At 39.6% G+C, this 25130-nt stretch overlaps 1 protein-coding gene across 2 annotated transcripts in view; it reads right to left on the reverse strand.

The window, feature by feature from the left end:
* Positions 1-6443: 6443 nt before the first annotated feature.
* Positions 6444-25130, reverse strand: part of LOC105445128 (zinc finger protein 423) — a 31634-nt gene continuing 12947 nt past the window's right edge. Inside the window, exons 2-5 of one of the 2 annotated variants that reach the window (XM_030975352.1) lie at positions 17885-17989; positions 14924-14992; positions 11722-11943; positions 6444-11036 (exon numbers count right to left, since the gene is read on the reverse strand). In XM_030975352.1, the coding sequence (XP_030831212.1) occupies positions 6760-11036; positions 11722-11943; positions 14924-14992; positions 17885-17989 (4673 nt within the window). In that variant the 3' untranslated portion in view covers positions 6444-6759. Of the gene's footprint in view, positions 11037-11721; positions 11971-14923; positions 14993-17884; positions 17990-25130 lie in introns of both variants that reach the window. The other variant, XM_011680271.2, reaches the window with a different exon arrangement.

Consider the following 25130-nt stretch of genomic DNA (forward strand, 5'->3'; position numbering starts at 1 on the left):
TGTTTATTTTGTGCAATATATATTTACCCATTAAAGAGTAATGTGCTTCCCAGGAACAGAAAATAACAGTTTTTGTTTTAAATATAACCATTGCTTTGTAATTGTTTTTTACTGACCTATTTTTTTCATGTCACAGTATGTTTAAAAATGATGTGGTGAAAATCATTTTTATAATAAAAAACACATTTCATATCTTGAACAATGTTTTCATCTTTTCTTCATTTTCTCTGCGAATAATATATATATATCACCTGAGAAAAGAGTATGAATTACATGTTCTATATGTTAGCGGATGATTAAGATATACACTGTTATAGTAAAGGTCATTTGTTCAGGTGTTTTGTTTTAGTCTGCCCGAGTTGAGTTGTGTCAGAATCATCCCAGTTTCATCTTAAATAACAGTATGCCCTTCCCTAAGCTTTTACTTTTTCATTTTGCCAAAAGTTATCAATTTCTTTTAATTTTGAGATATATATATATATATTTAAAAGAAGAGGGTTAACAATTTCTTACTGATTTACTTTAAGCTAAAGATGTGATATATCTGTAAATAATGTTTTCACCAACTTTGTTTAATAATGCTTGAAAACGGTATTGAGGCCCTTAATAAAAACAGTCACCATCTTTCTGGAGATGAATCAAAATATGTTGGCATTCTCAACAGACGAGATCCTCAAACAGTTTTTCCGAGGGTAACAAATGTCTAAAAATCTGGGGGGGAAATCTTTCCTCCTTTTTGGTGATGATGTCAGACCGGCTAGACGGAGATGGGTTGGGCATGATGTGTTACTATGTGATGCTACTGTCACAGGAAAAAATAATATTGTCGTGCATCATCTAAGATGGGATATCTGTACTTTCACTTCTCCTTGACTAATCTCCATGGAAAACATGTGGGTTTTATAGCGAATCGCGTTAGGACGATGTAGAGGGAAAATGAAAGGTATATACACACAGAGCGGCATTGACTTGCAGTATCTACAATTAACCCTCCCCTTTCTCTCTCTCTCTCTCTCTCTCCCCTCTCTATTTCTCTCTCTCTCTCTCTCTCTCTCTCTCTCCAACTACTTACCTACCTACACCATAAATTTTACTTTTACATATCTCACAAAGTATCCCTCAGAAAAATATATTCATTCTGCCACCGCCGAATTGACGGGACATACTAATGGAGAATTAGAAAAAGGAAGAAAGAAAGAAAGTGTGTGTGTGTGGGGGGGGGGTGTCGTTGTTTAGCCTGTTACTTCCATTCATACTTTCTCAGGTTATTTTTAACATTAAATGCCCGAAATAGAGAAATACTAATGAATAGTTGTATATAGAGGGAAATTACTCAATATCATAGTAGCTATTCTATATATACATACCGCGCGGTACAAATAACAAACTTATAGTTATGGGATAATTTCAAAGTAATTTAATATCTTTAGGTCCACTCCACCCCCCTCTCCCCTCTCTCTCTCTCTCTCTCTCTCTTCCTCCCCTCCCGTCATGTACTACGCCAGTGTATTATTAATCAGGCCAAACGTGAAGCCCCACATTTTCTTGAAAGAAAGAAAAAAACTATTTCAAATGGAAGAGAAAAGGCTCCTCATATTTTCAAAATTACCGAAAAATATATTAAATGTGTGACAAACAGCTAGGCCATAATTTTAAAGGTCATCACTTTTTGCATTTAGCCGACGAAACTTTATCAAATTTTTATAACAGAAGTTTAAAGGGGAGGGGGTATTTTAACAACCGACACACCCCTTCTGCGTCGCCCCTGTCTACCCATGGCCATCTTGCTATTATTGAGGCAAGCTATATAGCCAAGTCGAGACAGATAGCCTTTCGAACGCCCAGCAGAGAGATCAGTAACAATAGTCTGGGACGCCTGTTTTTTTGCGAGTCCCGCGGGATCCGGGATAAATGACATCCAATTTCCCCCTTCTCTCAAGTCGCGGCCGGGCCCTCGGATCGAAGGAAATAGATCTTAATACCATCCAGACAAAAGGGGTTTAGGATGACTCTGCTATCACCCACTGGGGTCGAGGTTGCTTGGTTTGAGGGGTGTGCATTCTATCAGTCTTCCCTCCCTCCCTCTGTCGAAATGCCCCCCTAGTATCAGCCCCCACCCCCTCCCCCCCCCCCCAATATACACACACCCTCTATGGGGAGTTCATGCTAGGATCTTGATGAGACGCCCTTGGACGCCCACAGGAGTTTTAGCGATTTTCTTTTTAGGTCAAGTGACTCTCATTTCAAAACCTTTTCCCTTTAATGCTTTATCATAAATCCTCATGGAATAGTGATGATGTTGATTTCCCTTCGATTCACTACTATTCCCTTAAGTTTTGAAGGTCAAACACTCAAAAATACAATCCAATTTATGGACTTGCACAAAGTTTTCACAAGTGTAATTTCCGAATCGGTTCTTATTCACTCTGGTATTAACAAATAGCCATTTGAACTAAAACGGGTAAAACACATGCACATCATAGTCAAAAAGGTATGTTTTGCAAAGGAGAATTAACAACATATGAATAATAATTATCCTGAAAGTTTAACATCAGTAAATCTGCGTCTTTTTTGTTAAGTCATTGACATTAGAAAGTGATGAGATATAAAAGCGAACTAGAAAATACCAATAAGGAAGACTGGTCTTGTATATCAAGCGATCGCTTTACAATGAAAAGGTTTCGGGTTCGATTCTGAGATAATCATTTTTCCTATATTTTGTTATATATTCCTATATATATTATTATATATTCCTTTGAGATGTATAGTTGGGTTGAGTTTCTTTGTATTGATTATGTGAACTGAATGTGTTCACAGTGTTTTCACATCGTGAGAAGTGACACACCAAAATGTGGATTTGGAACACTTTGATGTTTTTTTTTATTTATGTGAACAGATATGCAGTTTACACATTCTTGAACATAATTACGTGATCGAAATGTCTAAAAAGAAAGTATCGATCTTCATGTCTTGCTCTCACCAAAAACTCGTATGTACTAACATTTAGAAACATTTTAATCTCATCCATCTTTTGCTTAATTCTTAGTGCTTTACTCACTCACACGCATGAAAGAAATATGAAATCACCATTCCGTCGTGCATTTTAGAATTTTCATTGCAATGAAAGTAATTGTCAATTGTAGACATATTTAGACATACCATCACCGAATGCTACAATCGTCATAAGGTTTAATATCCATGTCCATATTTCTATTCATCTTGCGTCTTTCCATCTTGCGCGCTTACTCCGTGGGGAGTCGGTGCTGTATACAAGAAGCGGCTTGGGCTGCCATTCAAAATCCACCATGCATAATTCAACATGGGGAGCCATGGTGTAGCATGATGCAGCAGTTTATTGCTAAATTGTATTTTATTCGTTTTCTCGCTCTTAAAATGCATTTCTTTTCCTTCCTAAGAAATTAAAACGAGCCAAGAAGTAATGCGTCCCAAGGGTGTGATCTGCAGAAGGGACTAATACGCCTTGCCGAGAAAGCGAAAACATATATAAGGATCTTTATTCTATACCCGAGCCTTTTATCGTCATCTCGTCATGTTTTCTGTCTTTCCCGTCATTTCTTGGCTATTGATCTGTTGGGACCACTGATAGGTTTGTTGTGAGGGGAGGGAAAGAGGTGGCGCTCGGGGAGTCCCGCCGCGTGCATTTGTGTTGACGTAAATGTCAGCTTTTGCATATTGCAGCCATATCTTTTTTTAAATTTTTTTCGCCGTCAACATATTTCTGGCGGGTTGGGAGATGGAATGGACAGAATTGTTTATAGGAGAATAAAAATAGAATAAAATAGAATACACGATGGAGAAGTGTATATATTGACATGTGACGGTAGAGAAACAATTTAAAATCCGACTTCCGGAGTTTCGTATGTTTACTTTCCTTTCCTTTCTTTTGTTTTCTACATTCGGCTAATCGGCTTTATATATATATTTTGGTTTCATACCACGGGTTTTGTGAATATTACATGTGTCAGTGAGCAATATGCTGCACCTTGTATGATACATTGTATTGATATTCATAAGAAAATACATGTACAGTTCACAAATAAAGTATTCATGCCCTTTGTAAATTTTATGTTTATTGTGCTTTTCATGAAAGATGCTCGATTGGTTAAATTGGGGCCATCGTTGGAATACTTTTAAATGTAAGCTTTTTTAGGTCGCATTCTTAAATATAAATCGAGCCAAATCAATTTTTTCACATACATATATATATGTAACTTAAAAATTACAAAACTTGTTAAGGATACGAATAATTTAGTTGTGAACTGTATATACACTCTTCATGCCTATGGAGACCGTTTTCTAATTTGTGGTTTATTATTCATGCTTAAAAACTGAAACCTTTGTTATATATAGTGTATCACAGTCGCAATAAAGCTCTTTTCACATTTCTCTCTCTCTCTCTCTCTCTCTCTCTCTCCCCCCCCCTCCTTTCTGTGTATGTCCCTCTTCTTTCCTCTTACCTCTCTGATCTTGCTAAAGACCCCCACCTTTCTTCATATCTCTCCTCTTGCTTATCATGCTAACCTTTATCTATTTACATGCACATGTTTCTCTGGTCACCATTACTCTTTATATATATTTATTTTTTACAATCTCTCTCCTCTCTTGTCTCATTTTTTTTATATATATATTTAAAAGATTGTATGTCGTTCTTTTTCTCTCTCTCTCTCTCTCTCTCTCTCTCTCTCTCAGTATTTCAATGTTTCTCTGTTGATCTCAATGTGCGTCTCTCTCTCTCTCTCTCTCTCTCTCTCAGTATTTCAATGTTTCTCTGTTGATCTCAATGTGCGTCTCTCTTTCTCTCTCTCTCTCTCTCACTAAAATCATTATGTTTCTCCTCTCTCCCTTGGCTATTCATCTCTCTCTGTTATCTGTTACATTCCGAAAAGGAATGAATATATTCATTCAAAATTAAAAAGACGAGGACTTATACAAAAGCAGGCATAATGAATAGTTGTAACATCTTCTTTTTTTTTACTGACTAGTAAACTTATGCAACACCTTTTGTCAATAACAGAAGTACATGTACATGTATATTGAATACTGCCTGTCTTCAGTCCACAGTGTAACATTATGTGAGTAACGAACATTTGTGAGTGTATAACTCACGTCAATTTACCTAAGAAATTTGGGAATATTAAGAACCATATTTAAACAAAACTCTGATATACATTAAACTATAAGGCATTATAATCTTTAATGTTTACATCATGACCTGATCAAGTACACAGATTCCACTGATAACAAAAATTGTTATACACGGTATTCCTTAAGGTCATCTATCTCAAAACTACACGTCTTCAATGTTGAATTGATCAAAAAAGCAGATTATAATGATAATAAAATTGTTATATACGGTGTTCCTAAAAAATATATAACCAAAGTTCAAAGGTCATAAATGCAACCATGATTTTCCCTAGGTTCGGGAAAATCAAAAGTTGGGGAATTAATGTCAAAATTATTCATTTGATTCATTATCCGTTCAAAATTTAACGAATAGGCGACATCTGCCCTTATCTCCTTCGACCTTTTCAACGTGCCAACCTCCACCCTCGACCCACAACTGATGACTTCTACATGTCCAGTGGAGCTCTTCTCCTTTCACCAGAAGTCGATATGCAGAACATCTCAACATTTCAGCAATTCACACATTGAAAAATGTGAGAATAGCTATCAAATGTTCCTTGTTTTATAGTCGTGTGCTGGATACTGATTATGTTACACTACATAACGTAACAGTATACTCATCCAGAAGTCTGCCTATGCATATTAGGATGTGTGGAATGCCATTCATCTCAGCAATTCATTCAGTCACACCACATTTGGAAAGCGAAAAACATTTGAGAATTATTGTTGAAATGACATGGACTCGGTCACAGTGTGACATGTGTAACCTTCAATTTTACATAAGGAATTCAGTCAAACCAAAGTCTTGAAACAAAAGGTGGGTTATGTACGTCACTAATGACGAAAACAATTTTTTTTCAAAGTTTCAAATGAGAGCTGAATATTTATTCTTTACTTCTGTTTAACACTTAAGATAAGAAATGTGCATTTTGTAACAATAAACGACTTTTTAAATTTGCTTACCTATTTTAGGAACACTCTAACCAATAACCTGAGAACGTTAAAAACAAAAACATAATAGAATAGAAAAAAATATACCAAAAACAAACCACCACTTTTCTAAATCATTTTAAAACTATACTATAATCTGCCAAATTATGGTTTCATATGAAATTATTTTTATAATCAGAATACGGGAATACGTGTATATTTGGGGTATCTTGAATCGTCCGAAAAGGGCGGAAACGAAATATCTCCCGACATTATTTTGTTCAAATAACATGCTTTCAAGACTTTCTCATAATAGGGGTAGGGGAGGGTTGGACTATGAAAAAAAAGTTAAAAAGCTAAATTGTCGTAGTATTTTATTCAATGACGAAATGGATAACTCCGGCTATTTTTTGCTCTGAGCCTCTGAGCATTAACATTACGATATGTCATCAAACCTTCTGAAAGTTAGGCTAAAAATTTTAACAATTAGCAGTATAAACACAATTATATAAACTCTTTTTGTCTCTCTTACAAAATACTCCGACGGAAATAATTGTTTACAATATGTATAAATCTCATACAACTTCACCGTCGAGCATCACTGTTGTTTAAAAACAACAATGACAGAACCAAGTATACTACACAACGATTAATTAAAAACATATTACAGCTTCAGAAATCAAACTATTCTGACTGGCCGTGCTCCACTGATACCATGGCAACATCTTGACTACTACTGACTTCTTGTTCCACCGCCCCGGACCCTCCTTCACCCATGCTCTCATCCATGAGCGCTTCCTCTTCTTCGTCATCTAGATTATCGGGAACGATGGTGGGTAACAAACTGCTCTGGATCTTGTGGACCTTCTTGAGGTGACGCCGGAGGTTCTTGGCCAGGGTGAAATTATCCTGGCAGATCTCGCATTGGTGCGTGGACGTCATACGAGACTTAGAATGGGTCCGCATGTGAACCTGTACGTGAAACTTCCTGGAGAACATCTTACCGCAGTGAGGACACATGAACGGGCGGACGCCGCTGTGAGACTGCATGTGGACCTTCCGATTCTCCTTGCGTGCGAATCTTTTGTCGCAGATTGGACATTGGTAGGGTTTTTCCCCACTGTGGGAGCGCATGTGTATGGTGAGGTTCCGGGCGAGCGCAAAGACCTTGTTGCACTCGCCGCAAGTGTATTTCTTCCCCTCGTGGTGGATACGCATGTGACCCTGAAGGTTGCTCAGACACGGGAAGTTCTTCCCGCACTTGGTGCAGTCATACGTCTTTGGTTTCTCGACTACTTCGGCCTCAGAGTGAACACGGAAGTAATGGTGTTGCATTTCCAGGACGGACTGGAACACTTCCGGGCACACTGAGCACTTCACTGTCGGCTTGTTGAGGTGAAGTTTCATGTGGTTACTGAGGCTGAAAAGTGATGCAAAACTTTGTTTGCATTCCCCACAGTTGAACTTGCTCTCCTGGTGGCACTGTGGATGCGACTTGGCATGGTTCATCAGTTCCGCGGGAAAGAAGAAAGACTGGTTGCAATTCATGCACTTGTGGTGTCTACTGTCCATTCCATGTTCGATAGCATGTGCTTGAATGTCGTTGGCACAACTGAACAAAGCTCTGCATATTGGACAACGGTACTCTTTATCTGGATAAGAATGTTCTATGAGGTGACACTGGAGTTTAGCAGGAGAATCAAAGACCTGGCGGCAGAGTTTACACTCATGTAGGACACCTTCTGCGAGGACATGAGACGTCACATGTAGTTGGATCTCTGCCTCAGTGGCAAAGGTCTTCTGGCATTTGATGCACTGATATGTTTTCCCGGTGGAGCTGCCGACAGCACTTGTATTAGCCTCTCTGTTGGATGTTGACTGGCTGTGGACCTGCATGTGAATCACCAACTCTTCCTGTGATTCAAACTTGACCCTACAAACAGTACACCTATGCACTGCTACAATTGAATCAGGGGTCATTTCTCCGTTGGATTTTGAAAACTGTCCACCAAGCTGATTCATCGATTGCCCTAGCTTTGTGACACCATGAAACTGAGCTTCAAGGGTTGTTTTGACACAACGCATACAACTGAAACATGGCCGACCATCACTGTCCAGCTTTGGTACAACATCAGCTCTGCTTGCGAATGCCTTTCCACACAGATAACAAGGATACAGCTCTTGACCAGACAGCGATGATACAATCTGTGTGTGATGGCGAGCGTGCAGTTGCAGCTCTACCAAAGACGTCAACTCCTGAAGGCAAACTAAGCAGCGAATTCTCTCTGAACCTAAGGATAAGTCAACATTGTGTCTCTGGGTGTGATCAAGGAATTCTGCTTCAGAGCGCAAGGACTGATGACACACCTGGCAAACACAAGGTTGCTGAGGGCTTGCAGAACGAGGCGACATTGCTGGTGATTTTGATCGAGCGATTTGGGCTAAGGTTTGTTTCTCCTGCATACTGTGATCATTCAAATGCTTCATCATCTCAAATTTATATTTGAACTTCTCTGGACATATCTGACACGAAAATTTGCCCTTGATATGGTCGGCAATATTGATTGATTGAGTCATCTCCATTTTGATAGTTGCACTTCTTGCCTTGATGTTGTGTTCCTGCTCCCGATGCTTCTCCAAAAGTGATTTCAAAGGAAACATGACATCACAGATCTGACAAGTAAAACATCCAGCCACTTCATCGGTAACAATGTCTTCTTTTGTCTTTGGACTTTTTGCACTGCCTTCTGATTTTATTGAACTTTTCTTTGCACTATCAACCGAGGTCCTACCATGCGCTTCCTCAGGAGTCTCTGCTGGTCCATCAGGTTTTGCAAGAGTACTGCTTCCACCGACATGGTCATGTGCTGCCTGTAAGTGGATATCAAGAGCCTCTTGTGATCGGTAAGGAGCATTGCAGAAGGGACAGCGTAACTGATTTGAGTGTGTAGTGAGGTGGCACTGGAACTCAACATCGGATGCAAAGCTTTGGCTGCAGAATATGCACTTAAAGGGATGCACCATTTTGAGATGTTCTGCTTTTACATGATTCAATAGCTCTGCTTCAGCATTGTACACCACCCCACATTTAGTGCAGCTGAAGATCTTGAATTCATTACTGTGTTTTACAGCAAAGTGCACCTGAATAGACACCTTGGAGTCAAAGACCTCTTTGCAGAGGGAACACTTGAAAAGATGATGAGCATGAATTTCAAACAAATGCTTCTGGAGCTCATCAGGCTTTTTAAAAGATTTCCCACAATCTTTGCACACATACTCCTTAGACACAGTCTTAAAGTGGGTCAGGACATGAACAATAAGTTGTTCCTTATTAGCAAATTCATTGTGGCAGGTGGGACAAGATGCCTTTGTCTCTTCAGCGGTTGATCCTTCACTGCTCTGAGATTGGCGTTCTGGATCTTCTGGTGGTGAAACTGAGATGGAAACAGGAGCCGGTAAGGGGCTGGTCGCTGGCTCTTTCTTCACCACTCTCATTTCCTTTACATCCTTGGTCACTTTGAAAGATGGAATCGAAATAGGAGGCGGTGAAAGTTTGTCAAGGTTAGATTTCCCACTAAGCTGATCTTTAAGGATACTTCCAGAGCTTGAGCTACAAGTAGATTCTGAGTTCAAGTAAACAGGAGTGTGAGAGCTCTTGTGGAACACTTCAATGTGAAGCTGTAGCTGCTCAATAGAGTCAAAGAGGTTTTGCTTGATGCAGTAGGGGCATGGGTACTTCATTTTGTCTAAAGGTTTACAATGGCTTCTCTTCATATGTTCTTGGAGGTATCTTTCATTGGGGTAAGCCTTGGTGCAATGAGGGCACTGAAGCTTGGAACGATCCTTGGCATTGTCAAAAGAATTATGGACATTCCGGAAATGGTCCATGAGAGCTACCTCACTAGGAAAAGCTGCGTTGCAGTATGGACAAACAAGTTTGCCATCTTCCCTGTAAGAAATAAGTCCAGTCATAGAGTGCACACCTTTGACATGTTCATGTAGCTCTGTCATCGTGCTGAACTTCATTGTGCAGTATCCACAGATGAAATTGCAAGCTTCATCCCCACTTTGCATGTTTTTCGCTTCATTCTCATGAAGGGCCGAGATGTGCTCTGTCAGGTTGAACAGACTTGGGTACTCCTTTCCACAGTAGTGGCAGACATAGCTCTGGGGTGTGGAAGGAGACTTGATGTGGATCTGCTGAATGTGTATGCTCAACGATTCTGCACTTGGAAAATCCGTCCAGGAGCAGTGAGGGCAATTCAAGGATGTATCTGGTGTTCCACTTTGACTATTTGGCTGGGATGAGCTGGAAGGCTCGATCTTGATGCTGTGATTGCTGCTTTCCTGCACATCCAACACACTTGGTCTCTTGGATTTCATGTCACCATCAGGATACTCTACCACCATACCGCTGCTACTGGCATGGTGAGCCATATGCTCATCCAGTTGTTCTTCTGATAAGAAATAGACAGAACATTGATCACACTTGAAAGCAAGATCTTCTTCTGGGCTGGACTTACTGCAGGTGTTCTGATGGAGCACCAGAGCCCTACTGGTTAGAAATCCTCGGTTGCAAGTTGAACAAAGCTGCAGGCTGGCAGGCCCCTGTTTCTTCACGCTTCCTTTGATATGAGTCTGGATATGAGTCTTGAGGTGGTCGCTACGGGCGTAAGCCGCCTCACAGTAAGGACAGTGGTACTTCTTGAAACCGGTGTGAAGCTTCACATGCCGATCCAGACTCCTCTTGTGCTTGAAAAGGCGAGCACAGTAAGTGCATTCAAAGCGCAGCTTGTCTCTATGGCTCTGCTCGTGAATCTTCAGGAAGCGAAGCCTTGAAAAGGACTTATCACAGTACTGGCATGGGTAGGGTAGAGAGTTATCGACTGCGGAGACCAGTCCCTTGTGTTCAAGTCGATACTGGGCATCTCCCTCAACATCACCAGCAATCAAACTGTCATCTGTAATGACGAAATGTAATCAGAAGAGATGTTAAAAACTACTCATGGCATTTGGTGATCTTATCATAATTATGCTCCCAATGGAATCATCATATCTGTGATCTAAATCTGTGTACCAATCAATGGAAATATATTCCTTTCTGGGCAACTGAAGACAATTCATCTCACTCGGTTGGCCATAGAGGAATCCCTCGAGAAGTGACTCATGAAGAAATCACGTTCTATATTCATCGAAATGAGTTACCAAGATGGCTTGGTGTCATATAGAAATCAATAGATAAATACAGCTAGGGAATCGATTGCTGAAGTTGACCTTATTCAACAGCACAGGTGAAAAACAACACGTGAAATGCAGGTAAGTAATAAGTATATCATTCATATCAACTTGGGTATTTAACACATTTTCTATTACTTTCCTTGATTAGATACGGGTTAGATAACTTGTTTTCATGATAATAATAAAAAATGAGATGAAGAAGAGAATGTGAAAATAGGCAGATTGACAACCAAATTGGGTGCATCACAGGGCTTTAATGAACACATAATACTGAATACTGAATACTGACATAACCCCTCAGTTAGTATACTGGTCTATAATTATGAAAGTCTACTCGGACCAAATGATGCCATCTTCTGAATGATTTAAACAATCATCATCAAATAACAATTCATATTTCAAGCCTACCTGGTTTGCAGTCTTTGTTCCTATGATCCATGAAGTCCGTGATGCTGTTAAAGGTCTCACTGCAGACATCACACTTGTAGATCTCTTCCTCCTCATCGTCGTTCTCATCCTCGCCATCTTCCCCGTCGTCATCATCCTCATCCTCCTCCTCCGCTGTGTCACCAGCTTTGTCCGCCCCATCAGATCCACCATCCATCTCCATGGTAACATCTACTGCATCTCCTAGCAACCAGAGAGAAAGAGTGTTCCCTAATGAGTCGAATTTGTAAAAAGAATATACATGAAAGTGGAAGAGAGATTTACTTCTCCTAACTTGGCATCACTCCTCTTTCAATAAATATGTTAATTTCTCTCCTCTAATTAATCCAGATGGTGCTTGAATTGATGTCAAATAATTTTGATAGTTTCGTTCTTTTTTACATCAGGTAATACCAGACTCTTTCTTTTTAAATCTGTCATTATTTTGCAACCATCCAACAACGAATAATTACAGCATTCTGTTGGAATATATTGATCACAAATTGTGACTAAACTAACGTTGTCATAATATTAAAGAATTTGAGCACGGCAAAATATCAAAAAGTACCCAAAATCATATGAAACCGATTCAACAAAACAAACGGCGTTTAATCTTTCTGTTGAATGTGTTCTTGGAGATTCTATATGTTATTTTTTTTATTCGATTGTGCAACTGTCGCATTTTGCTTGCGATCCTTCATTTGTAAGAATATTAAGAAGGTCAAAATCGATATCGGAAAAGAAGCTTCAATATCATTGGGTGCCCTCGCGCTCACCAACTTGAGATATCTCTCATTATCGCATTATGATTACTGAAAATTGGGGCTGTGACAGGGCTTGGCGAGTAATAATTCATATCACTAATGGCATGCATCATCATTCCAAAACATCAAGCAAAATATCGTTCAACAATGTTCCCATCATCCCATCCCCCCTCTTGTCCCCTCTTTCTGCATTCTCATCATGTCGCGTTGGCTCTAACTGTCTTGGGAGACGTTTTCATCAAAATTCAAATCGCCTTAACCAAGTTGAACGTTTTGGAGCGGGATGCTGCATGAGACATGCAACTCAGCACTTCTATCAAACACTATTATTATATCCCCCATAACTCCCTAGCGATGAGCGGAAGTCATATCTAGAGTGGTTGATGCCTCTACCACATGACATCATCTCACATCTCGTATCCCATAATTCCCTCGCTTTCTCCTGGGAGATCGGTCACTGGGGTAATTTGGTTCAAGTCATTAGACGTGTTTGCGGGCTGTTTTCTTCCTCACGGGAAAGGCGAGTGGGAGGCACATAAAAAGGGGACAAGACAAAATCACCAGCTCTTTCTTTCTGTCTTCTAATCGTTTGATGTGTATTCGGAGATGACGATTCACTGAAATGCATGAGGAGATGCTAGGGTTCGTACGACTGTAAGTTTTGCGCATCCCATCGCGCTTGATCAACCTGAAGAAAATCATTTGGAGGTGGGCGCAAGATCGAAAGCATTGATCATACTTCTGACATTTTGCAAAGAGAATCACATGTTTTACTTTTTACTTCGCTGCTTTGGGGGAATTTGTTAAGGTAACCCTTCCGGAAGGAAGGGAACATTCTAGCATTGTTATCCGGCGCTTTCTCTCTCTCTCTCTATCTCTGCACGCCTTCCTCGAAAAAATGATTAATTTGGAGAATGCTATACCGGCGCAAGGCTAAATTTCCCAATGGACAGATAATAAGAACCGCGTTAGCATTTGAGATATTAAGTGATAACATTAAGTATTCTATTATTTTTCATCGAACTGAATCATGAATCAATTTGTTTTCGCTCTTTCCATCAAATGTGTTCTTTAATCACGGCTTATCTGGAAAGGATGAAAGTTTTTGAAAAAATACACCAAGTAGTAAGTTGAGTGTGCCCTTATTGTTGGACCGGCATAAATAATTGTGGAGACTTATGCTTTGAACAATAACCAGTTCTAAATGAGCAAAATTACGCCCAAGGTTGATTGATATACATATCATTTTGCCTTCGTCGTGGAACCTTTTAAACAAGGCCATGTCTTGCAAAGTGTTTCGATTGGTCCAAATCGATTGCAAGTCCCCGAGTCAATGCCACATATACATTCGCATCTCTTTTCTATCACACTAGAGCCAAGTTGCGATCGAATCGGATTGCTAGCAACTGTTTACAAGACAGTGCCTGATATAATAAGTATCATGGTGTATTGCGTGGTGATTGTAAACCGTACGAAGGTAAAATCTGGATATTGTTTAAGGACAATTAAGACAAAAGCTTAGTTTTGTTTAAAGTGGTGGGATAACATGTGACTGGTGCAGAAGACTATAAATATTGCAGCTTGAAGCTTGCAAACACGGTCGCCATAAATCCCCCGACCCTTAGAGACCCGTGCCCTACGCGGCACCGGACGAGGATGCCCTCCCTCCATCAGTATAAGCAGCATCACCCAGTGCGCGCGCAGAGGCAAATACGCCACTGGAATGAAGAAGTGGCCACGAGGAGTCGCCCTCTAGTCTCAAGATTCCAGATGTTTAGAGGTGATTTTTTAGAATGGATACATCTATCTTCTTGACACAATGCGAGAAGGCCTATGACCTAATGGAATTCCCCATGATGACTGAGTATCATTGGAATTTGTGACGTCTCTTAAATACTTTAAGTTTACTTCTTCAACATGTAATGTCATTTATGGTTTCGATTCTCCTCCGAAAATATCAAACACTTAGAATTTCCATAGCATCAATATAACAACACTGAAAAGGGGACATTCCAATGTGTCTTAACTTGAACCATAAAATTGGTGACCCGTTAAGAAGTATGTTCTACTGACAGTAAACAGTCTTTGCAATCATTTTTTAAATAAATTCTTTAATGATTCATTCAGTATGCCCCCCCCCCCCCCGTCAAACTGCCCATTCGCTTACATTCTTTTAGGCCTCATACATGCAAACTGATATTCTTTCAAATTACAAAAATACATCTGTACCTCCAAGACTAGTACCATAATTCCCACAATTCCCGTGGCGCTTCATCTCTCCTGGGTAACGACTGATCAAAATGGAACCCGACTCTGACCAAACAACGTGCCTAAAAATATAATACCCATCGTTCATGCACTGGCCAAGCAAGACAGTTGGTTGGTTGGCTATAAGATTGGCCATGCAGCTATACACTTACCCGCAATCGTATCGTTGCCTGTTGGTGATTCATTTGCCGGGTCGTCGGGGAGTTCCCCTGGGGTTCCTTCTGTAAGAGAGAAAGAGAGAGAGAACAGTCCCAGAGAGGGTTAGCAAGATGGCCTCATGTCTCCCATTAATGGCATCTGAATCATGCATTATACACCGAGTGGACTTCAATCCATGGAGAGGGAGGGCGGCTGACACTATTTCCTAATGGATGTTCCTTTGCGTTTTTATCTTCCCGAAGAATCTAAGGAAAACAATATTCTCGTTTGAATAATGATACAAGATGACTGGATGTCGTGTAGGTCCACTCCTCAAAACTGATGTCGGTCTTTACGTTGGATGATCAGTGGGGGTGTGCCCGTTGGGAATTTATGTGCTGAGATGTCATGTGATTCATACTGACAGAGTGGAATTATTCAACAAATTCTCTACACTTCCGAGGCGAGAACAGACAATATTAGTATGTTGGCTGTAAGACGGAGAATACCGAGTTACATGCATGCTAACTAATGATGAATTCAGACACAATCGGGACATTAACTCAATATTGCTGATGAGCCTTCGGGTGAAACAGACTGTACAGCACTTACTAATAAAGTTGAACCTTTCCAACTCCTATATATGTATTTATACTGCTGTAAGACAATATTCGTCCGTAAGCTTGTTATTATGTTGCATTTCTCTCTATCTATTAACAAAATGTATGGATCTATGAAAACGAATATTATGATTGTTCTTGAAATCTAAACGGCTCACTATCACGTTTCGGTCTCACATTCTACTTATCAACTGAAGTGTAGCGAAAATTATGCGACTACCTGTAAATGTTATCGACCCCTCTAAAAATGCCTATATCCTGAATGCATGTAACCTATTATGTCGGATGGCCCTTTGCAGATCCAAGGAGGAGAAGGGAGGAGGAAGAGAGAAAGAAGAAGAAGAAGAAGAAGAAGATGTCACACCTGGCCCATCTGGTATCCCCAAGAGGCTGCATTCGACCCCCACGTTAAAATCAAACATCCATAAACAAACTTAGCTTTGTAAGGACAGCCTTAATCACATAATAAACCAAAATATGTCTGATCTTCTTTAGGGGAAGAAAAAAGAGAGAAAGAATAAGAAGAGGAAGAAGATGTCACACCCGGCCCATCTGGTATCCCCAAGAGGTTACATTCAACCCCACGTTAAAATCAAAAAGCCATAAGCAAACTCAGCTTTGTAAGGACAACCTTAATCACCTAATAAACCAAAATATGTCTGATCTTCTTTAGGGAAACTGATGAAGAGCAGAGGAAGAAGTACTCCAAACATCTTTAACGTGGGATGAGTCAAGGCTCGGAAGCTGCCAAGATTCCGCATCCCTAGAGACGGGACGAAATGTCTTTTCTGGAGGAAGATGGGGAGCTAGACATCCCAGGAGGGATCAAACCCTGTCAGCTTCGGGCTTCGAAAGGAAGGAAATATCCACTTAGTTTCTTTTGACTCACAGATAATGAGAACCACTCACAAAGTCTCTCCCTCCCTGGCTCGAAACACCCCCCTCTGAAACTTTCAGTGATGTTCTTGAGGCCTTTGTTTCCCATCTAGACTTGGATGGGTGTGAGACCCGTAAGGAGGAACCCCAAACAGCCTGCATCTTCCTCCGTTGGGCAAGCTTAATTGTTGAGGTTTGGTAAACAACAGTGTATTGTTTCCATCAGGTTGGTGCTGGGATTCATTATGCTGTATCCAGTGGCGACACACCCAAGTAATGACCCAACGATCCTTCTTTAAAAATCCCATTTATCACACGATTTATATATATTTCTTGTTTTGTTACAACAAAAATTTGATCGATACATATTTAGCTAGAAAGCACCCTAAATTTTAAAAAAATTATTCAGTGCATAAATATTTGATAAACGAATAATCAGTAGGTGACTATAATGTTACTACAGAAATAAAAACAAACGACGATCAATATTCTCATAATTTTTACGATTTCTAGAGGACCGTTTTTATCGTCAGGATTCTGTTGGGTCATTATTTTCTTCGATGTCTAATCTAAGGCACCTGCATTGCTTATATTTCTTTATTTAATCAATCAATCAATCACATTTATAACAGCGCTCTTGTGAGCATGAGCGACTCGGTCTTCAAATGAAATAATAAGACAAGATATTTATCAACACTTGACAATCATAAAGAGAAAGAAAAGAAGAAAAAAACACTCTGCAGATACGGATTACGGAATCAGCAGGCCTCATTTGCATGCTTGTAGTTTTGTCCAAGATGAATTATTCACAACAAATCGCCCTTGTGGGAGACATTCGTATGCTGTGCATTGATCAATCGGGTGTGGTGGGCAAATATCAATATAACCTGCCATATCTCATAGTGCTTTGAAACGGCGGTGAAGTTTGTTCAAATGTTGTCTTTTTCTTTCTTTTGCGGCGGGGCAGGAGGAAAAGAGAAATGGTGCACGAATCCAGGAGGAAGGTGGACTGATAACATGGATAAGGGGAAAAATAAAGGTGATGGCATCAGTGAAGTTTCATTTTTGTCACGCTTATTTTAAAGGAATGCATCAAATTCAATGTTGATGCATTATACTCGGTGCAATGTTCTTTTTTGCCCTGTTTGGAAAGTTACAAAATTTGTGAAATCATCCCTCGGAGGTAACTAGTTTTTTTTTTTTTTTTTTTAATTTCGGGTAATGGTTCTGAAGCTACCAAAGAAGTAAAATTTTATTTATTTATTTATTTATTTAATTTTGTTGTTGAAAACTAGATGACATTTTTACTACACCTTGTCAATATTTACTTGTAATATATTATGAAGTTTACATTGCAAGTCCATTCTTTTATTCAGAAAAGAGAATATCGAACTGTTAGTATCCAACACGAGTGTTTATTCCCTATAACATGAAAGTTACATTACAACAAAATGTGTCTCCCAGTATATATATACCCACCATCCTGACTGGCAGTCTTTTCGATGGCAACATCTCCTCCGTTCTCCTGATCGCATCCTGTTGCATCCTCCAGAGATGGTTGTTTCTCATCTTCACTCACTTCTCCTGAAGAGAAGAGACAAACAGAGGGAGAAAATAGAAGTGTTAGGTATTATCATCAATTCTTAATCACTGCGTTCTGGTGCTGGTGAAAACTAGGTCGAAAGTAGGTGGAGAGTCAAGAGGGCTGACCCGATTGGCAATTTTGTTCCACTAGTAAACAAGTCGTTTAGGAACACACATGTATCTCCACATTGATGAAGCACGAACACAACCTTCTCTGTCAAAAGCTACATAATTAATCATTTAGAAAAAACAAGGATTTTCGTACTCAATTAACGAATTAAAATTCGTGATGAAGCACGAACACAACCTTCTCTGTCAAAAGCTACATAATTAATCATTTAGAAAAAACAAGGATTTTCGTACTCAATTAACTCCCCCCCCCCCCCCCCCCTCCCCTCCCCACTCCCCTCTAACACGAAACGGTATAGCGGCTCCATTAATTTTGTATCTCACTTTTCATGAGCTGAAACCTTATATATCTTCTGCCCTTATACAGATAAAACGATATCATACACTATAATGGCGGTATTAAAATGTAGGAATGTCTTTTAACAAGATCACTTAGTAGGGAAAAAACAGGTCGGTTCATGATTGATGGAGTCGTTATGACAACATTTTAAGTAAATAAACCCTCTACGTGCGAAGAATAAAGTCTAAGATCTATAGTGCGATAATGAAAGCAGAAGATGACATGGATGGGGTCTGGGTTTCAGCATAGTTCAGTCAGCGTCCAAAATGTCCTCTTCAATCACCACCTCGCGGAAAGTTTATCAATCAGTGGCGTATCCAGCATTTGGGTAATGGTGGGGTACTTGCCCCCTCCCCATTTGAGGGCCAAGAAAAAGAAATAACTTACAATGGGTCCACGGCACGCGATGCTCCCTAAACATTCCGCCCTCCTCTTCCCCCCCCCCCCCCTCCCCCACCCCTCACAAAAAGAAAAGTGTGAGCAATCCTGCCCCTGCTCATCAAGTTCTGGATTATCCTATAAATGCCAATGATCATGATGATCAACATTTTCCATCAGTATCTCTTACCTCGGGTTGTGAAATTCAATGGAGGATAGATAGAAAAATTATATAATTTCTTATTTATTTTTTAATTGTATTTATTATCTATTTATTCACTTCTTATATTTTTAAAGGGGAGCACATGTTCGCCAATAGTGGTGGTCTTCAGAGAGGCCCTGTTTTGTAATATTAGAAATACGATGAAGTCACCGCATTATTTTCATGGCTTTTTACAATCATTAATCAATCAACTATCAATCAACTATCATGAAAGCCATATTCTGATTAAGTTCACAAATATCTTTCAAGATATTTACATTTATGTTATTATTACTTTACTAATCTCTCAAGAATTATTTCAAATGCAGAACAAGAAAAACCAAGGAATCAATATTTTGTTAGAAGAGAATCCAAGGAAGATATCTACTCATCAATCATACACTATTTGGCATTCAATCTTACGTATACATCATACGTATTTCTATTATTATTTCCAATTTTTATTTACCTAACCAAGCTACGGGCCTATATATCTTTGCAATGCCTCCGGATATAGTTAATTAATATGCAATAAAACCGTCTTTTCTTAGCCCTAAATATATTCTTTTCCTCATCTAGATTCTTGAATATGTTGTATAAGGTTTTTATTATTCTTTTCAAAATATTTTTTCTATAAAATAAATAGATGGATATATTTCATCAATTATATTGACTTGATTATCAAAGAATCTCCGATTCATTCTGAGATTAAAGAGAAGGTTGAGTTCTGGGAAGAGGTGAAAAATAATTTGTGAGCGTTATCATTCTTATTATGCAAGTGTGGAAGAACATCAGATAAGACATGTTCCCTGAAAAGCATGGCTCTTCAAATGCCTTCATATTCTAAATATGTCATGTACATCGTAAAACTCGGGGGTAGGTTTTTTACGCCAAGTGTTCGTGTAGTCCCATATACATCTTTCTGTGTACAGTGTTTGTAACTTTACCAAGACTTGGCCAATTTCTTATCATTTTGATGATTCCAGAACCTTGCAATACACACAAATTCGTATATGCTAGACGATCAACCTTTTCGGGTCGATTCCACACTGTTTCTTTCACAATGCAATAGCATGACCAGAACTCAACTTCATCTTTAATAATTATATTAATGATGATAATAATAATAATATGTCTTGTTTACACAGGGTAGCCTTAATATAATTAATACTGTTCTCCCTGACCCCAAGCCCATATTTCTAATTCTTTCCAGTTTCCACAATCTGTTATTCTATTTTCTTTATGACTCTATCCGACCCTGCCTAAACCCCCCCCCCTCTCTCTCTCTCTCTCTCTCTCTCTCTCTATCTCTCTATCTATCTCCTCCTGTCTCTCACTTTCTCGTATCCTTGGATCACTTTTTATCTCCTTTATCTCTAAACTTATACTTTTGTTTCCTTTCAACGTCTTCGTCTAACCATCTCCCGAGTATTGAAGATAAGATGAATTTCATACTGAATTATTCAAAAGAAATATAGATATCAGATCATCTTTGACAAGTGACGGATAACTTGGAACTTTAAGCGGGAGAAGGCGTAAGATTAAAGAGGAACGTAATGTCTGCCTGGAGTATACAGTAGTCACTCAAGGATGACGTATTAAGCTGTAATCATAAGGACAACGACCAAAAAAAGGTAGGTTAAGACGTATATATGTCATAAATCTATGGTCAACGATGATCTTTAGTTTAGATTACAAAATAAATTTCAAAACTTAAGATTATTTCTGAAAGAAATGTCATCGCTAACAACTTGAAATCTTTGTTTTCAAAAGTGAATTTAACACGTAGACACTGATGACAAAAACAGTATAATTTAATAAGCAAGAAATTATATCGGCTATACAAGTTATCGTACAAAAGTCGACTTTGTAACAACTGAATTTCAATTGTTATATCATGGACCTACGTGGTTATATCAACCGATCAAAAGAATACCATACCTTACTGTATACGTTAAGAAAGAGTAAACATCAAACAAACATTGGATATGAGAAAAAGCTGCTTTCCATTGCGACATTTATACCAAAAGAATCCTTCGTCTCTTTCCAAATCAATCTTCATTTTTAGCTGAAAGTTGAAAAACACCTTTTGTTCATGATACAATTCATTGTAATTGTTGACACCATTAGGTCTTTTTTTTTTCTTACAAAAAATAGTTTCTTATCTACATCATCACGAATCCGAGGCAGGCCCTCCCCTTTACCCAGCATGTCGCCATCTCACAATGCCAGACCCTAGACGCAAATTAGAGCAATTATTGTGCTCTTTCTAGCAGCCAGTTTTTTAATGTCCTTTGTAATGCCCCAGTCAGACTGGCTGACCGACTCTGAACATCGACCAATTCTTGGCCATTCATGATGATGTCATATTTTGATCGGTCTGTTGTCGGTATCGTTGGTGTGTCTGGGGCTAACGGGAGGTACCCCTGCGGTGCCTTTTTCCTCCCTAGCAAACAATAATCTCAACAGGTAGCTTCACAGGTGTCCAGATCGCACATTGTTGTTGATTCCGTTTCTTGAAGTTCAGAGCATTTGTATTTTTCGGTCTTCTTCGCTTTATGTATTTCCATTATGTTTCGCGAACCGCCCCCCCCCCCCTCTCTCTCTCTCTCTCTCTCTCGTCTGAATGTGTCTGTTTCTTTCTCAGCCCCTACCTTTTCGCTTTCTTCATACAGCTCTCTCTCTCTCTCTCTCTCTCTCTCTCTCTCTTTCTCTACCACTCTCTCCCTTTGAATTGCACACATTTTCCATAGCCCCATGGAAAATGAAAATGTATTTTAATCATTGTCGTTGTCTGAAGCCCACAAAGCACCGACTTAACTGATGAAGATTACTGTGGGGAGTGGGGGAGTGGAGGGGGGGGGGGCAGGAAAACTTGAAAGTATATGACAATGACAGATATTAGGCATAAGCCTCGACGTATTGCCGATCAGAACTTTTATTATGTCACAAAGGTAATAAAAATTACCCCAACACCCTTTAATAAACGTCTTATTGACAATATCATTTCTCAAGGTCACAACAGTTCAGTTTATTCATGGCAGTTTTTGAGGCCTCGTTATTTATTGATTAAAAATAGTTATAATTTTACTTTTTTTCCAAAAATTAAAATGAAATAGAAAGTAACACCTCGCAAAATTACATAAACTGTCTTGAATCGCAGACTACGTCACACAGAGGGAGGCAGGAGCCGCTTGCAAGACATATTTCAAAAGAGCTCACACTCCATAAAATATAAAATCTCCCCCGCCTCTTGTTTTCAGGTGTCCCACTGCGAGCGCTCAACAGCGTGCTGACAGGGTGCCCCAGGAACGTTCCACTAGGTCTGCATGGGGTGGCAGGTGCTGGGCGAGGGACCTCGCACCTCGGTGGACTGAGGGTGTCATGAGCAGCGCTTACAGAGGGTGAATGTCTCTTTTCGGTAAATTTCCATTTTATTACCCACACTTCAAGAGAGAAATTCATTACAATTTGCGATACATGACCTTGAAACACAATATCCATTAGCGTCATACAAAAACGCTCAAAGAATCATTTTTAAAATTCATACAGTTGCAGAGTTCTTTCTTTTTTAGTGAAAGCGGATATTTTCTAAGTTTCTATTGACATGTTCAGCATCGCACTTCTAATGCTCGTGTACACTGTACAGCTGCTAAAATAAACAGTAATATTTTTTTTAATTCGGTGAGAAAACATCTGTCTGTGTCTCACTTGTACGTTCCTTACATGAAATCGAGACGAAATTAAAGTACATTTATTTAATGAACTTGAACCTGATGTGCTCCTAACTTCACAGAAGCCCCCCCCCCCCCACACACACACACACAGACACAAACACACACGCACAACACAAATAAAACACCACCAAATTAACTGTGGGACCCTTTCGGGGTTGAGCCTTGAGGGCTTTGTTAATCTATTTTGGTATAATTCAAACAAAATTAATGATAAGAATTTAGAGATTTATTGTATTTCAGTCCACATTATTTTGCTCTTTTTGTTGGAAGACAATACCTATGTTGCACGACAATACCTATGTTGCACCCCACCCCCTCCCCCAATTTCTGGAATGTAACTCGCTAAGAAGTATCGGAAGGGCTGAAAGACCTTTGACAAAATTCATATACAAGTCATGTACCAGGATAATAAACCTTTTCTTTCAAACCCTCCCTATTCTGAGGAGACCTGGATCCGCCCCTGATTAATATATGCCTCCTAACTATACAGAAATAAGTATGCTTAATCGTCCAGTCTCGAAACCCCCCCCCCCCCTCCTCGTCCCCTCGACAAGACCTGGCTACGCCCCTGTAATGCCTCCCAACAATCTGCATCATCTGGTGATAACTGATGGTATCGCGATGGGTGTTCACCGTCATCAATCTATCTCCCACCTGGATGCTCGTTACAAGGGGAGCTCATTAGCGGATGAAAGAAATTGATAACGATTATCTGCCTTAATCTTTGGTTGGTCGCATTATCATGAAGATAATCTTTGGTTGGTCGCATTATAATGAAGATTATTTTGTTGTCAATGTGCGCACTATTGTCTTCCCATTCAAATGAGCAGACCCCCCCCTAAAAAATACAATTCTACGATAATGTTTCAGAATGATTGGATATGAGGAGAATACATACCGGTTATTAACGATTATCCAGCTTATTTCATATTTCATATCTCATTTGTTTATTAGTTTGTTGTTGCATGTTGGAATTACGCAAACTTGTCGGTATACAACCTAAATCAAGGCATCCCATTTCAGTTTGGATTTTGCTTCCTCAAAGAGATGAAATGATTTGACAAAATATGGAGTATACATTTCACAACAAAATGAAAATAATCAAAATAACAATTCGGCTCATGGGGAAATGAAACCTTTTCCACTGCCCATTCTGCTTGTCATAAACATTTCATCCGTCGTTTATTCAATCATAACGGATTTCACGTTCTAATTGGTCCCCAGTATTTACCCTGGGTATTGGGTGTTGATCACAGTTGTTCTGTAATTCAGTGAAGAAGTATCAATTAGAGGACGACACCACTTTTATAATTATGTTGAAGAATATTAAGGTAAATTAGAGCTAAAATTAGAACTCATATACGTATCAGACCCTTTTGCCACAATATTTGTATTTTGTACACGTATCACGTGAAAACTCCTTAAAACGGTTATCAAAGCATTCAATAACATCGAAAACGCCCCTTCACCCCCCCCCCCCCACAACCAACCCTCCAGCTACCCCTCTTCTGCATATTTATTGCACTATTCAAAGTATTCCAACAATGTTTCCACATACATAACGGGACGTGGCATCGTGTTTCCGTGTGTAGAAGGTAGGTATACCTTCACCTCTATAGTACCTATCTCACAGAGCTACCGTCCCCCGCCATCCACAGGGGCGCCCCCATGGGGCTACACACAAAAGGGCACAACCACTCACGCTAATCCTCACCCTTCGTCCCATGGGGGCTGAGGGGTCGTCGCCAAAGCACACAGACAAGACCCATCAAACCTTCTCGATATGACTGTATTGTACACGAGAGTCACTTGGCCTATATACAATTTTCCACCCCACATGCACGTTCGTTTTGGGATGTAAAGAAAGGCAGTTGTCGCAGGTCCAGCAAACATTGGTTCGTGTCCCCTGTGACGTGGTGGAGTTGGCGAGGGGAAGCAGACCGCTCCTACCCTCTCGAAACCAGGGGCTCGGTTTCACATCACATTGCCATAATTTGGCGTTTCTATTGTTGCTCAAGTGCGTGTGAAATGCAAGCGCTGATTTAAACAAATACAACGTCGGTGCTTTGTGAAGCCTCGTCCTTTTTTATATTTTTCCTTTTATTAGAAGCGAGTGGTGGATATGGGAATGTGTATTTAGGGCTTCAGCACGATTAAATGTATTCCTGTTAAAATTTCTTGAATCGTAATAATGTTATTTATACCCGTCAAAGCAAGCAGGCCTATGTCCTACTTAATAATTATCGATTTAAGAGGGAAAGGGAAAAGATTAGGGTTTGTCCAAAACGCCCCCTGAACATTTTCTTTATTTATATTGCCCTTATCATACTGTACATAATGCTAATTCCACGGATA

The sequence above is a fragment of the Strongylocentrotus purpuratus genome, unplaced genomic scaffold (genome assembly GCF_000002235.5).
Source record: "Strongylocentrotus purpuratus isolate Spur 01 unplaced genomic scaffold, Spur_5.0 spur5_scaffold_8, whole genome shotgun sequence".
Classification (NCBI taxonomy): domain Eukaryota; kingdom Metazoa; phylum Echinodermata; class Echinoidea; order Camarodonta; family Strongylocentrotidae; genus Strongylocentrotus; species Strongylocentrotus purpuratus.